The sequence below is a fragment of the Dermochelys coriacea genome, chromosome 8 (genome assembly GCF_009764565.3).
Source record: "Dermochelys coriacea isolate rDerCor1 chromosome 8, rDerCor1.pri.v4, whole genome shotgun sequence".
NCBI classification, from domain to species: domain Eukaryota; kingdom Metazoa; phylum Chordata; order Testudines; family Dermochelyidae; genus Dermochelys; species Dermochelys coriacea.
In genome coordinates, this window is record NC_050075.1 from 107318426 (window position 1) to 107333723 (window position 15298).

The 15298-nt window shown below is 60.3% G+C and overlaps 1 protein-coding gene across 2 annotated transcripts; it reads right to left on the reverse strand.

The window, feature by feature from the left end:
* Positions 1 to 1787: 1787 nt before the first annotated feature.
* Positions 1788 to 15270, reverse strand: ATP6V0B (ATPase H+ transporting V0 subunit b). 2 transcript variants are annotated; one of them, XM_038413722.2, is made up of 8 exons: positions 15050 to 15270; positions 6994 to 7042; positions 6105 to 6188; positions 5490 to 5567; positions 4704 to 4773; positions 3665 to 3716; positions 2498 to 2688; positions 1788 to 2115 (listed from the first exon to the last, which is right to left on the reverse strand). In XM_038413722.2, the coding sequence occupies exons 1-8, from the start codon at positions 15114 to 15116 to the stop codon at positions 2089 to 2091; spliced, it is 618 nt and encodes a 205-aa protein (XP_038269650.1). In that variant the 5' UTR covers positions 15117 to 15270; the 3' UTR covers positions 1788 to 2088. The 2 variants fall into 2 exon arrangements, with proteins under 2 accessions (XP_038269650.1, XP_043376182.1); XM_043520247.1 differs by having other exon boundaries at positions 2074 to 2373; positions 2404 to 2688; positions 15050 to 15204.
* Between the last annotated feature and the right edge of the window lie 28 nt (positions 15271 to 15298).

Genomic DNA, 15298 nt, shown 5'->3' on the forward strand with positions numbered 1-15298 from the left:
TGGAGCCAAGTAGGAGCTCTGCTGCTGGATTCAGGCCGCCTGAACGCACTCCTCCCAACATTTGGTGCAGCTTCTAGAGGGCCCCCGACAGCAGCACCTCACTCCACATTAAACCCTCGTTGAAATAAGGTGCAGGACTGAAGACACTCTAGGAAACTCTAGCAAAGAACAGAATTACCAGATGCATGGATGAACACAATTTGTTGGGGGAAGAGTCAACATTGTTTTTGTAAACGGAAATCATGCCTCGCCGATCTACTAGAATCATTTACTAGATGATACAAAACTACTCAAGATAGTTAAGTCCAAAGCAGACTGCAAAGAGCTACAAAGAGATCTCACAAAACAGCACATGAAATTCAATGGTGATAAATGCCAAGTAATGCACATTGGAAAACATAATCCCAACTATAAATTCATAGACTTATAGATATTAAGGTCAGAAGGGACCATTCTGATCATCTAGTCTGACCTGCACAACGCAGGCCACAGAATCTCACCCACCCACTCCTGCAATAAACCTCTCACCTATGTCTGAGCTATTGAAGTCCTCAAATTGTGGTTTAAAGACTTCAAGGTGCAGAGAATCCTCCAGCAAGTGATGGTTACCACTCAAGAAAGAGATCTTGGAGTCATTGTGGGTAGTTCTCTGAAAACATCCACTCAATGTGCAGCAGCAGGCAAGAAAGCAAACAGAATGTTGGGAACCATTAAGAAAGGGATGGATAAGACAACAAAATATATTGCCTCTATCAATCCATGGTACGCCCACAGTTTGAATACTGCGTGCGGATGTGGTCGCCCCATCTCAAAAAAGATCTATTGGAATTGGAAAAGGTTCAGAAAAGGGCAACAAAAATGATGAGGGGTCTGGAACGGCTGCCGTATGAGGAGAGATTAGTAAGACTGGGACTTTTCAGCTTGGAAAAGAGACGACTAAAGGGTGATACGATAGAGATCTGTAAAATCATGACTGGGGTGGAGAAAGTAAATACTCCTTCTAACACAAGAAGTAGGGGTCACCAAATGAAATTAAAAGGCAGCAGATTTAAAACAAAAGGAAGCATTTCTTCACATAACACAGTCAACCTGTGGAACTCCTTGCCAGAGGATGTTGTGAAGGCCAAGACTATAACAGGGTTCAAAAAGGAACTAGATAAGTTCATGGAGGATCGGTCCATCAATGGCTATTAGCCAGGATGGGCAGGGATAGTGTCCCTGGCCTATTTGCCAGGAGCTGGGAATGGGTGACAGAGGATGCATCACTTGGTGATTCCCTGTTCTGTTCATTCCCTCTGGGGCACCTGGCAGTGGCCACTGTCGGCCGACAGGACACTGGGCTAGATGGACCTTTGCTCTGACCCAGTCTGGTTGTTCTTATGACATTACCCTCCCCACCACGTCCACCGTGCCTCCCACTCCCAACCCTCAGCTCTCTGCCAGCCCCACCCCAGGGCCTCCCTCGGCTGCAGCACTGATCTGAGGCAGATGTATGAGGACACTCAGGCAGGCCCTCCTTCCACCAACCCATTGGGACACTGGGCACAGGTCCATGCCAGCATAAGAATTTTCTTCTTGTGCTTGCCCTGCGCACTAGCAGGGGGCAGCACCAGGGCTGGCAGCTGCCTGCAGCGCTGAGCTAGATCTGGGCTAGCCCTACCACCGCTGAAAGAGGGCTCTGGGAACACCAGTGCCATGTCCCTGTGGCCAGGCAGGGCTGGCGGTGCCCTGGCGTGCCCTGAGGGCAGAAGGGGAGCACATGGCACAGACAGAATGCAGCAGGCGGGGACAGGAACCATGTTTATTTCACGTGACACTGACTTACACTGGTCGATTGATTTCTACACACACCGGGAACACTCAGGCATCAACCCCCTCCCCCCACCTGGCTGGGCCGACAGGAGGGAGCCGAATTCACACACAGATGATTATTTCCTCCATGGGGCCAGCGGATCAGCAGGGACGGTTCTATACACCTGGGCTCCCGCGCCCGAGGTGGCGAAGTGATGCCCCCGATCAGGAAATAGAAACATTAAATAAATATGTACAGACGCGCCTGCAGGGGGGCAGGCCGGAACGGGCAGGGGCTCAGTCCCCCATTTTTACTTTAGATGTCTGCAGAGAGAAAGGAGACAGGTCAGAGCATGCCCTGAGCCCCTGCCAGGTGCCCCCCCAACTGCCTTGATCAGGCAGCCTGCCTGAAGCTGCAGGGCTCCAATTCCAGTGCCCAGTTGAACCATTCCCTGGGACTGCTGGGGGCGGGGCCTGGCAGTGCCAAGATGGGTTCCAGAAGCCAGGCTGGATGGAGCCACTGCATCTTGTTCCCTGGGTGGACTTCTCTGTTCACCAGAGAGCAGTGACTGCAGCCCTCCCATCACCCCACCTCCCATCACCCAGGGCACTGAGGCCCTGCAGACGCCTAGGCCTGTCTGATGAGCTGGGCAGCCATGCCTGGGGCAGATGTGGGGCTGGGGGCCCCAGGAGCATGAGCCAGTACCTGCAGGATGGCGACTATGACCCCGAAGAGCCCGATTGCGCTGCCGAAGATCTCCACGATCAGGATCTTGACGAAGAGGCTGGCGTTCTGGGCGTCGGCCAGTGCAGCCCCGCTGCCCACGATGCCCACGCACACCCCGCAGAACAGGTTGGAGAGGCCCACGGTCAGGCCGGCTCCAAACATGGAGTAACCTGGAGGGGTGGGGCACGGAGCAGTGAGACGCGGCAGGCCTCAGGCTAGGGCCTGCCTTGCACAAGGGCTTGGTCTCCTCCTGTGAGAGCCCACTAGGGTGCTCTGGGCACTGGCCCAGGCTAGGAAACTGTTAGGAGCTGCCAGGGGCAGAGTTAAGGGGACAGAGCAGAACATGAAAAGGACAAACCAAGGCTGCCAAATTCCAGCCATTTCCCTGAAGGACCTTTGCCAGGCAGGGCCCTGTGCACTCAGCTGGCCATGGAGCCGCTCCAGCAGCGTCAGGGCGAGCTCAAATAGCTGCCGCGCACCAAGAGCGGGTAACACCCTGCGTTTGGGGCAGGGGAAGCAGAGGTAGCGAACCCAGACCCCCAGCTACCAAGGTAGATACCCCCAGAGGCTGGACCCCCAAACATGGCCACAAAGGCATGTCTGAGGGGCAGCAACGTTGCCCTGCCCTGTGGCAGCCGCCCTGGGTCCAGAGCCCGCTGCAGGTGCCCAGCAGGATGGAGACTGGGAGAGCAGAGGGCTCTCCGCTGGCAGACTCAGGCAAGGCTCCAGGGGCTGGGTTCCACCCAGCCCAGACACCCCCATTCCCAATGCTAGGCCAGGCAAGCCACCACCCTGAACAGCTGGGCCTGCAGGGACAGAAGTGGGACAGGCGGCTGCTCCCCAGCCCTGCCTGCCCCAGAGGAGAGGTGCTGCCCCTGGGCCCAGACAGGGCTCACAGCTGCTCTCACAGGGGTCCGGCTGCCGCCAAGCATCCCAGGAAGGGCTGCACTGCGCACACAGGGGCCCTGTCGCTCACTGGGGAGAGCGAACTAGGACCACCGTGCACCCATTAGGGGAAGAGCATGCCGGAGCACGCAGCGAGAACAGGCACTGGCATGGGGCCAGGGTGCAGGAGCCTCCCACCACTCAGGGAAGAGCCCGCTGGCCCCAGAGGCCCCTCCAGACATGGGGAAGGGCGCTGCTTACCTGCATGGTAGTTCTTGGCTCCGATGGTCTCTGGGGTGGTGCCGCTGAAAGGCTGGAAGAAGACATATGGCGCAGAGTTAGCGGTAGGGGTACAGCAGCCTGGCCAGAGCTCCCTGTCATGGGGACGGGCACAGGCTGCCCAAGCTGGGACCCAAAACCCCAGAGTCCCAGTCCAGGGCCTTAGCTACCTGCTCCACAGGCCCCTCCCCGCCACATACTGGGGCAGAGGCAGATTCCCCCAGCACATAACCAGCATCTGCGTCTGTCTGAGCGGGCATATGGTGGCAAGACATGCCCGTTAAGGCGTCGCCATCAGGTTGGGACCCTGCTGTGTTGCACTGTCCTGGCCAAGCAGCGCCACTCACGCTGCACTGGACAAACTCTCCCCGGCTCCCCAGCGTGACTAGCGGGCTAGGGAGAAAGGGCCCTGCCTCGGAGATGGGCTGGGACTCGCAGCCAGGTCTGATTCAAGTCACGGTGGGACCCAGGGCGAGTCCTGCCCTGCTCTGGACAACGGAACCACAACCCTTCCCGAGAGGGCCTGGCCTGCTCTGGTGGTGAGCTCGGGCGCTGCCTCTTGCCTGGGTTAGGCTGGAACAATAGGGTTTTACCAGAGCCCTGCCATCTCCCCTCCTGGAGCCCAGCTCAACTCCTGCATGCCCCAGTGGCTTCACAGAGCCTGGATCCATGCGCCCATTATCCCAGCCAAAAAATGCCCCGTGGGCACCCAGCACTAAGCCCGGTGGGGCGCCAGGCTCTGCCCACTGCCGCAGCTGGTACAGGCCAGTTAGAGCCAGGACCACAGGCCAGGGGAGCCAAGGGACACCCCATGTGGCAGAGGCTCCCCATGCCAGGAGCCTGCACTGGGTTTACTGCTCTGCCCAGAGATATTTGAGGGAAGCAGCGAAGAGACTTGGAGCCTTGGCTATGCCTCTCCTTCCCCCGTAAGAACGAGTCAGGGAGACTGTGCAGATCTCCAGGGGCTGCACCCTCCCCCCACCCCACTCAGGTGGCAGGCAGCCCAGCCAGGCCCTGGCACCTCAGCCATGTTGCTGATGACGATCGCCATGATGATCCCGTAGATGGCCACGGCCTCACAGAAGATGATGCTGTGGATGAGGGGCAGGGTTAGCAACCGGACCCAGCGACCCACAACCCAGCCTCTGCCCCCACAGCTGCCCATCGTGCTGACAGATGAGTCGTCTCCCTGCGGGGTCTCCCACACTGACACCACTCAGGGCATCTCCCCTGCTCGGCCCCCGGGCTGAGATGCTCCGGGGGGGGGGCAGCATTGGCCCTTCGCCACCCCAGCATAGATGGGAAGCATCCCACAGCAATCCAACAGGCAGACACACAGGGTGGGGGGCCTCATACCCCACACAGGCCTGCAGCCAGCCAGGGACAAGCAGCACGGCCTTTCCCAGCATGCACTGGTGCTTCAGGATGTTTCCCATTTCCAGTCCAAGGGTGTGGAGCCCCAAGGCCTGGGCAGGAGCCATTTCCTTCAGGTTGGGACTGACCGGTGCCCCGCACACCAGGTGCATGGGCCAGAGAAGGGGGCGGGCTGTGGGGAGAGGAGATGTTCGATCCGGCAGCTGTACAGTGACCCGGCCCGACCACTAGCAGGGCTGGGATCCCAGCGCCGGACGCAGCGCAGACCAGCAGGGTCAGCACTGTACAGCACGAGGCCCTGCCCACAGGGCCCAGGGTGCTGGGGAAGTGTGAGCAGCTCAGGTGAACTGCTGACTAGCCCCCTGGGGCACTGTGCCCCCCAGGTGCCAGGATCTGTCCCAGAGCATCAAGCACTGGGTACAGCTGTCCTTACCTGACCAGGTTCTTGGTTTTGATCCTGGGGGCCTTAACTCCCCCGCCGATGATGCTGGAGCCAGTGATGTAGATCCCCCTGTGAGAGACAGGCCAGTCAGTGAGGGAGCCCGGGGGCGGGCACCTGCCTGCAGGACCCTGGACGGAGAGCTAGAGGCTGCCAACGAGGAGATGGTGACTCCCTGGAGCAGAGCCGAGCGCCGACTGGAGAGAGCTCACAACAAGCTCAACGGGAGCTGAATGCCCAGCCCTTCCTGCTCACACCACAGGCGGGCACGGTGAGACGGGGTGGGAAAAGCAGCGGCACCCAGGGACACAGGGCAGCCACCAGCCTGACTGGGACTCGCTGGCACAGAACCCACGGAGACCAGCCAGACACCTGACATCTCCCAGGCCGCCAGCAGGAGCATGAGGCCAGTCAGAGCGCTGCCCCAGACCTAAGGGGCCCTGCCACGAGGTTGGAGCCAGGCCGCTGCCTAGGGGCTGACTCAGGCATCCAACGATAGCAAGTCCCCGCCCCCAGGGCATATCTCCCCTGACCCCGGCCCAGCAGACAGGCTCTGGGAGCAGCAAACCCCACAGGACTGGCAGTCCCAGACAATGGGACCCAACTCACCAGGCTGCGCCCACCACGGACAGTGAGATGGCCAGACCGATGCCCAGGTTGGACCACATGAAGGGGGAGGTTTCCGTTAAGAACCTAGATGCAGAAGGGAACCTTGTTAGTCCAGAGTCCAGGACGGCCCCACCACCCCAGCACTCAACGGCCACAGGCCAAGGGACGACAACCCAGCGCCTCCCTTCCGTAGGAGGAGGGCAGCAGGTGAGACGGCTGCCTGCCATGCGGCTCCCCCCCACCCCCTCCTGCAGCCAACCTCATGTGCACACACAGACAGCTGGGGTCTCCAGCACAGACCCACGGCTGCCCACATGGGTGGCCCATGAAAGGGGAGGGGAGTCGCCAGCCTTGGGTCTGCAGCACACAGCAAGGAACCCCAGGACCCACCTGTCCTTCCCCAGCACGTGGCAGAGCCATGAGCTCAGTAAGAGACCAGCCCGACGCTGCCCGGGGCTCCAAGCAGACCCAGCCACTCCTTGTCCCCAGCCTTCACCCCAGAGCCCTGACGTGGCCGGGCAGGCTCCTCCTGCAGTGCAGGCCAGGCAGGAGAACACTTGAAAGCCCTGTTCCCATTGCCCTTGGTGGAGGAAGGCAGAGGGCTAGCTGCTGGGGGAATCAGCCAGCCCAGCCCAGGGCAATCTGGATAGCGCCTGCCGGCAAAGAGCACCACAGGCAGCTGGCAGAGAGCACTCGGCACAGGGAGGGCCAGGGCAGGGGTAGCAGACTGCGACTGGACACTGAGGGCAGGGTGCAGGCTTTCCTGGTTGCAATGGTGAGGGGACGGGAGCCGCAGCCTGGCACCCTGTGGCAGGATCCAGCAGTGGAACGGGACAGTGCATGGTGGGAGTGAGCAGGGCACTGGCCCAGCCAGGTGTAGCCACCTTACCAGGCCACATCAAAACGGAAGCCCAGGTCAAATATCGTGTAGCAGATACCTGAAAACAAGAGCAAGAGGGAAACCTTCAGTCAGCCCGAGCCCCAGCCTGGCCTGCCTGCTCCCACCCTGCCCAGCCCGGCTGCTGTGAGCCACCCACACCAACCGAGCAGCCTGGCTGCCAGGGGACAGAAGGGCACCAGGAAGCCCCGTGCCAGGCAGCGTTCTGGGGCACGGTCCTCCAGACAGACACCCTGCTCTGGGGTGGGAAGGATTCCCCGTGGCTTCCCCCTGGTAGCAGCTGTCCCGGTGATTCCCGCCAGAGATGCTGAAAGCAGCCATGGTGCAGCCCGACGACCATCTCATTCGCACACATAGGGGGGCGTTGCACCAACACTGACTGGTATTTGGCCCCTCCTCCACCCACAAAGCAGGGTGAGCAGCGAGAGACCATCGCCCCATTCCAGCGGGACCATGGGGGCCAATCTGGCCCTGAAGGCACAGAAGAGGTCGCCCGCCATGCCCCTTCCCCCAGCCCGGGGGAGGCAGCCCTCAGGGCATAGCGGGGTCTGTCCAGCTCACCCAGTGCCCTGCCCCTCCAGCCAGCGGGTCCCCTGACTCCGAGGGAATGCGAGTGAGCGCTCGGCAAGGCTGGCTCATTCCTTCCACAGCGCAGGGGCCGGGTTCCTTTACTGATCCTCACATGCTGCCCCGTCACCCTGAGCCTGCGACCGCACCATGAGTCAGGGCCAGCACTAGCCACAGACAGTCGCCCTGGGAGCGCCGCAGGGCGGGGACAGTCTGCAGCCGGCTGGGCACAGCAATCAGTGATGGGTCTGGGCTGCCCCACAGCTCAGCCCATTCCTGGGGCACGAGGTCTGACAACCCTGTGGGGGAATGGCCGAGGAGCAGCCTGGGCATGCACTGAGCGCCGGCAGGGGCCAACAGGGTATGGGGCAGGGGCTGAGCAGCAATCAGGACTAGAACTCTGCCCTTCCGGGCTCCCAGAGCCATGCTCTAACCACTAGGTCACTGGCTCTCAACCTATTTACCATCATGGGCCACACATGTGGCTCCCTCTGTTATGTGGGTCCCATCCACACAATATATATGGTGCCTGTATGGCCCTGAGGGGGTCACATGGGCTGCAACTGTGGGTTGAGAATCGCTGCACGAGAGCATATTGCCCCCAAACACACAAATGAGCCGGAGCAGCCTCACCAGGACTGAGGAGCATGTGCTAGCACAAGCGCACCCACCGGCCCCCTGGCTCAAGGAGGATCCCAGGGTCGGCTGAGCCAGCCTGGGCCCTGCTCAGCCAGGAGCGGATTCTAGGAGGACTGTGTTCCCGTTAGGACATGCAGCCGTCTGTGGACTGTACGGTCCCCTGTGGTTTGGCATCAACCTGTGCGGGACCTGACACCAAGGAGCCCAAGGGCAGCGTCTCTGGGGCTTTTGGTGTCACCTCGTCAAGCCAGCCACACAGCTGTGCTGCAGCCCTGTCCCTCGGGTCCACAGGTGGGTACGATCCTGCGGGGCTCCCTGGGCCGTTACCCTGGGGCCAAGCCCTCGCCCTGGCAGAGATCCAGGCCCTGCAGGAGCCATGGAAGCTGCGTGGGCTCTGCCCATCACCTGACCTTCCACCTCGTGGCTTGTTCTCTTCCGTGACTCCTGAAAAACCTCTCTCTGCTTGCTCCAACAGCGCGGGGGGGGGGAGCACTGTGGGGGCTGGTGAGGGAGCTGCAGGGGACATGCTCCTGTGCTCTCTGCATGCTGGGGCAGCAGGCCACGCTCTGGTGGGGGTGAGTCTCACCCACTAGCAGCCCATCTGGTCAGCTCATTATGGTGACATCGAGAGCTGCAAGGAGCCCATCTCAGGCGGGCTAGGAGAGGCCTCCATGCCCTGCTCAGCACATCGCTGAGCATCCCCAGCAGCACCCTAGTGCCCATCGTAAATGGGGGATGGGGGGTCTAACTGAAACTGGCCTCCCCTTTAGCCTGGGGCCATTTCTCCCGTGTCAGTGGCTGGTGGAGGGGATTCAGCCTCCTCCTTCCCATGACAGTCTTGCTTGTAAAGGTATTTCTCATGCCTCAGCCTTGGCCTCTTCCCCCGGAATTAATCTCCTTATTTCCCTTGCACCCACAGCAGCTGCCATGCTCAAGCCCTGCTAGAGACACTAGGCCTAGCAAATCCTCCCCATGGACACAACCTGCTGTATGGAGGAGTACACAGCGCAGGGCCTGCTCCCCTGCTAAACGCTTGCAATCAGTGCTTCCACTTTAATATGATCACTAGAAACCACGTGGCCCGGGCATTGCACTGAAACTCACTAACATGCTCACACTACCAGAGCTGGTGACTAAATCCTTCACAAGTCTCTTCAAACAAATGCACACTGTTGTAATGATGATTAGTTTGTTTCTGAGGGTTACATGGCAGGGACTCGTAAACGTAGTAAAACTTCCTAAATAAATAGTTTAACTCCCCCGCCCCCCAAACCAGGACTTGAAGGCACCCCACTCCCCAGCCAGCCAGAAGGGATACAAGAGAGAGGCTGAGAGGGAGCAGCCACCGCTCAGATTCAGGGCCAGCTGCTGCTCAGAGCCTGCCGCAGCAATAGCAGCGTGAAATTAACAAGCCTTGGGTCAGTTTCCTGACTGCCCCCAGGTCTCCCCTTTGCAGCAGGGAGCTGCCCAGCGCCATGTCAATCTCCCTCTGCACCCTCTGAGCAGTGGCAGGCACCGGGGACGCCGGAAGGTGATGCCGCATCGGGGCCAGAAGCTTGAGGCAACAGCTGAAGCTGGGCAAAGTTCTACGGCTGGCGGGAGGGAGCCACCTCACCCCACAGGTACAAACGCTGCTTTGTGAAAACAAGTAGCTTTGAAGAGGTGAGTAACGAGCACCCAGCCAGGGAGTTCGAATGCTCCCCAATCGGGGACAGCTTGACCATGCTCGGAGCAGGAGAGGCTCTGAATCACAGCATGCTGTGCAGAGGCTAAAGCTGAACCAATTTCTGCCTGCAGGAGGAAAAGGCCAACAACTCATCTGCCAGGTCGCAGCCAAGAACTCAGGCCTCAAACAAGCACAGTCAAGGGCCAGCAGCAGGGCCCAGCTCCATCCAGTCCAGCTCCCCCCTTTAGAGAGTTTGAAATTCACATGCACTTAGCCCCCCCCTCCAGTGTGGGAACATCTGAATCAGAACGGTTTTCAGCAGGCCAGCCCAGCCCTTCCTCGGACACTGGTTTTCACAAGTTTCCCCTCACTAATGGCACATCTCCTTCTAACGGCGCATCTCCCAAGGGGCACTAGGAAGCGCAAGCTGGAAAATCGAGCTGCAGAACGGAGAAGGCATGCATTGTTTATACAGCCCCAGAAACGTACAGGGTGCATCCCAGGCAGAGAGGAAGCCTCGCTCCGGCTCTGGGGAGCAGATAAGGGAAGGCAGACGTTACACTCTTGGCATCACACCAGATACATGGGGTGGATAACATCGGGAGATGGCAGCAGCAGCGTGAAGGCTGGATGGCTGCACGGTGTATGCGGCATGTCAATCACACCTTCAGCAAAGCAGGGTTAGAAGGGAACATGGAGGAAGAGAGAGCGGCAAGTCACCTCCAAAACATCTTCAAATACCTTCCCTCGTACGCCAACGCCAGAATCCATGGCTTCGCCAGCCCCCGCAGAATTCACAGGCTCACCACGGGCCTGCGTCCCTTAGTCACTGCCATAAACAGGGTGGGGGCAGATCAGCAGGCCCACATCAGCCCAGGCCTGCTCCCTTCCCTCTATGCACTGCCGAGCCCTGTTTAGGCCTTGTCCACCAACAAGCTGCACCGACTGAACCAGCTGTTGGGGGATCACTGCAGTTGAGCTGGTGCTAACCCCTAGTGCGGGCACTGACTTGGCCGAGTGCTGTATTGCTACTGCCAAGCCGGTTCTCACACTGCACGCAGAGCAGCCTGGCACCTCGCATGCTGGGCGCTCACAGGCTCTTTGGGGCAGGAAGCTGGCCTTCGGGCAGTCTCTAAAGCACCAATTGCTCAGTGCATTCCGCAGACCTTCACAGAGAGTCACCTGGCAGCTAGCCCAGCCACCCCACACGGGTCAGAACGCACAGGGTGGCCTGCATGGAGGACAACACCCAGGGTCCCCCAAATGTCTTAGGGTGACGATTGCAACCACAAGCCCTGAGGGAAAGTGGCTGGCTGCACTGGCCCATCACATCCGTGGCGAGCTGCGCTGCTCAGCTTCTAGCCGGAGGGACTCACCCAGAGTTAACCCACCTGGCTGGCTGGGGCGCTTGCTCTGGGCAGTGTCAATGCTCCCGTCAGCCAGCAGAAGGGCCAGTCCTGGCTGAATGCAGGGGAGTCAGGCTCGGCCCTGCGGTTTGACCACTGACGACAGCAAGCACTATACAGCCAGTCACCCAGGGACCCCCAGCCTCTAGCCCATGAATCACTGGGGTTGGCAGGGAGCTGGCAGCTCATGCAGCGCTGGCTCTTCACCCGACAGTGCTCAAATGGCGTTAAAAGCAGCTCAGAACCCACTACACCCTGCCTGCCTCCCAGCCTCTAGCCAGCAAGGGCTGGGGCAGGGAAGCTGGGCAAGGGAGGTATCTAGCCCTGCCCTGCTCCAGACGAGCCGCGTGCCTGCCGAGAGATTATTCCAGCCTGCTGGGTCTCGCTTCTGTTGAGAAATAGGTGTCTGCAATGCCCAGGATCCACCACCCCGGCCCTGCCCACTCCTGCCCCCACAGCCTGTGATCTGGGACAAAGTGCAGGCCTCTCCAGGGCAGTCTGCCAAGATCTATCCTGGGCCCATTGGCGACACCCCCTCCACAATAGCCCCAGGGCCTCAGTGGCTCGTGTTCTCCCCACGCTAGGAGCTGGAAGACTGGGGTTACCACAGACCAGTCAGTTACGGTCAGCCTGACTGCAACATGCCAAGCAGGGGCCCCTCGCTACCTGTGGGAGGGTGAATCACCACCCCAAGCTCTGGCTGGAGTTGCCATGGGGTGAGGAGCACAAGAGAGGAAGCAAAACTGTTCCCAGAAGGCCCCGCCACGAAAGGAGGAAGGAACGAGTCACTCTTGCCAGTTGAGCAACCCGCACAGCGCACAAGGAATGGCGCTGCTCCCGCCAGGGCAGGGAGGCTGTTCCTGGCAGGGACCACTCCTATAGCATGGGCAGAAGCATTGCAGGCCCCTTTCCCTTCTCCCCACTCCCACATGTGCCCAGATGCCCGAGTGTCTCTGCCAGGGCAGACTTGTCTGCACTGGGGCTGTTTACTGTTTTGGGTTCTACAGTTCCTGCTCTACAGACTGGGGTACGGCCACCAGGCCCAGCCAGTCACAGCTGCCACTGACTAGCACAAGGCCAAACCCAAAGCAGGTTCCTACAGCACCTTCTCACTGGCTCAGAACATATTCGGCCCTGGGTTTTATTGACAAAACAGGCCGGGTGACAGACACGGTTTCCATTGTGTGCCAGCTCCCAGACTGCACAGCACAGCTGCGAGGCCAGAGGCGGGGGTCACTGCAGGCTGCAGCCGCTAGCGAGCCCTGGCGCATTCCCGGCGGTAGTTCTCTGGCACTTCGCTGACCATGCAAAAATGCAGAAACAAAGGCACAGATCGGTTCCTGCCTGCTCTTTACTGGAGCCGGGATTGCACCGGACACGGGCAGTCAATGCCAAGCCTCAACTAGAAACCATTCCCCGATGGCTCGGCAAGCCCACGTCACAGATGCTGCACTCAGCACCTCCCCGAGAGCTGCCTGATTCGTGGATCTCATTCAGCCGACTCTCGATATGGTGTTCAGGGGAGATCCTGACCGAACTAGCGAGCCAGTGGCACTGTCACCTTGTTATTCAGTTGCCCCTTCATCTGAGCACCGAGTCTGGAGTTATCTCTCACAGAGGAGCCAGGCTGTTCGTACCCACCTCACGTGGCTATGAGAGCAGGCGCTAACCTGCAACTCCATCAAAGTACAGCCTGACTAGTCCTCAGTGCTCAGGGACGCTCTGACCCTCAAAACCATGGTCATCATGAGTATACCAGACAGTCTGACCACACTGCCAGGAGGGCTGCCCTTCCATGGGGCATCTCCTTTGCGCTGCAGAATTGTTATGTTAAGCCAAAGCTTGGAAAAACTCGTGCACCTACTCAAAACAACTTAGTTCTGACAACCACGAAGGAGAGCCAGCTTCTCAGCCTGGAAGAGGCTGGGTTCCTCCACCCTGAAAGCCACAGTTACTTGCTTTCCTGCAGTCTTGCTGCTGCCCCTCCTTCCTTTTTGAGTCAAATGACAACTTGTCTGGCACTTGATAGACATAGACTAGCCCCCACACCACCACCGGTCACCCGTTTACCAATGGGGAAGAGGTGAAGGAGGGCACAGGGTGGGTCAGAGAGCCAGGAATAGAACCCAGGAGGCCTGGCTCCCAGTTCTGTGCTCTGCCTGGTAGACCTGTCCCCTTCAACATGAGGGAATGAAATGCCCCCCAAAAAGTGACTATCTAGATCCAGCTGAAGACACTCCCAGGAGACGCTGACGAAGAACTACGACAGATTAGCGTAAGAGTCCTTCGGGCTCAGCAGGGAAGAGAAACTCCTACCCGAGGGAAGTCTTAGCGGGAGAATCCTTGCAGTGAAAGGAGACTGGGCCCTGGTTGGTCCACAGGACTAGTCCAGCGTCCCCCCAGCTTGTCCACAGGACCTGTCCAGCAGTGATGCAAACCTGCCATAGCCCCCCATTGATGCCTCTGAACCTGGTCCTGAAGAGCACCCCCCACTGCAGGTCCTTTCACGCTCAGGCACTGTGGGCACAAGGGGGGCTCAGTCTCCAGGGGTCATTCGTTCCTGGCTTTTGCCGGGACTGCCAAAGGGGACAGATGGGGGCTCTGGACTCACTACGAACTGGACAGCTCTACCCCACTGTGGCAGACACTTGCAAGTGAATGCCCAGCTAAGGAACGCAGCCTAGGAGCAGAGCACACTGGTACAAACTGCAGCTCAGCCCACGCACCACAGCCAGAGCCAAACCGGACAGGAGGAACGATCAGAGCCCACCAGGCAGCCGGCCAACCTTAGCTGCCTGTGATCAAAGAGGAGACTGGGAGCACCCCGCAGCAGGAGAGGCAGGGCCCCCCGTCCCATCGCCATGGTCTGCGGGTCACCACTGGCCTGGGTGACAGGAGCAAGAAGCCCCACGCTCCTGCCTGGAGCCAGCCCTGTCTGACTCTCCTGCCCCAGCAGGTGCCAACGAAGGCAGGAGGGCGCTGCCCTGGGGTAGGGGGTGCGAGGCGGATCCCTGCTCAGACAGAAGGGACTTCACACACCAGGACTCCTGCCACTGCCCCCCCAGGCTGTCCCCTTCCCCCCAACTCTGACCCCTTCTGCCTCCCGCAACTGACCATCTTCCTCCACCCTCCAACTAACCCCCTTCCCCCAGCCCCCTCCATTTCCACGCCCCTCAACTAAACCCTCCACCCCCCACCCCCCAACACCCCCCAACTCTGACCCCTTCCACCCCCCACCCCTCAACACCCCCAACTCTGACCCCTTCCACCCCCCACCCCTCAACACCCCCAACTCTGACCCCTTCCACCCCCCACCCCTCAACACCCCCCAACTCTGACCCCTTCCACCCCCCACCCCTCAACACCCCCCAACTCTGACCCCTTCCACCCCCCACCCCTCACCACCCCCCAACTCTGACCCCTTCCACCCCCCACCCCTCAACCCCCCCAACTCTGACCCCTTCCACCCCCACCCCTCAACACCCCCCAACTCTGACCCCTTCCACCCCCCACCCCCCTCACACCCCCCAACTCTGACCCCTTCCACCCCCACCCCTCAACACCCCCCAACTCTGACCCCTTCCACCCCCCACCCCCCACCACCCCCCAACTCTGACCCCTTCCACCCCCCACCCCTCAACACCCCCAACTCTGACCCCTTCCACCCCCCACCCCTCAACACCCCCCAACTCTGACCCCTTCCACCCCCCACCCCCCACCACCCCCCAACTCTGACCATCTCCCCCCAGCCCCCATCTCCGCCGCTCACCCAGGCCGGCCAGCGCGCTCCAGAAGGCGAGGCCGAGGCCCGTGTACAGCAGGAGGGGCCCGGACATGGCGGCGGCTCCTCAGCGCGGACTGCGGGAAAGGACCGGCCGGGCCGGGAGCAGGTCACCTGACTCACACCATGTGACCGGGCGGGCCGGGGCCCCGGCACGTGACGGAGGCGAGGCTGGCGATTGGCTCCGGGGCGGGCGGTACCAGGGGACCAAACTACAAAGCCCAGAGTGCTCCGCGC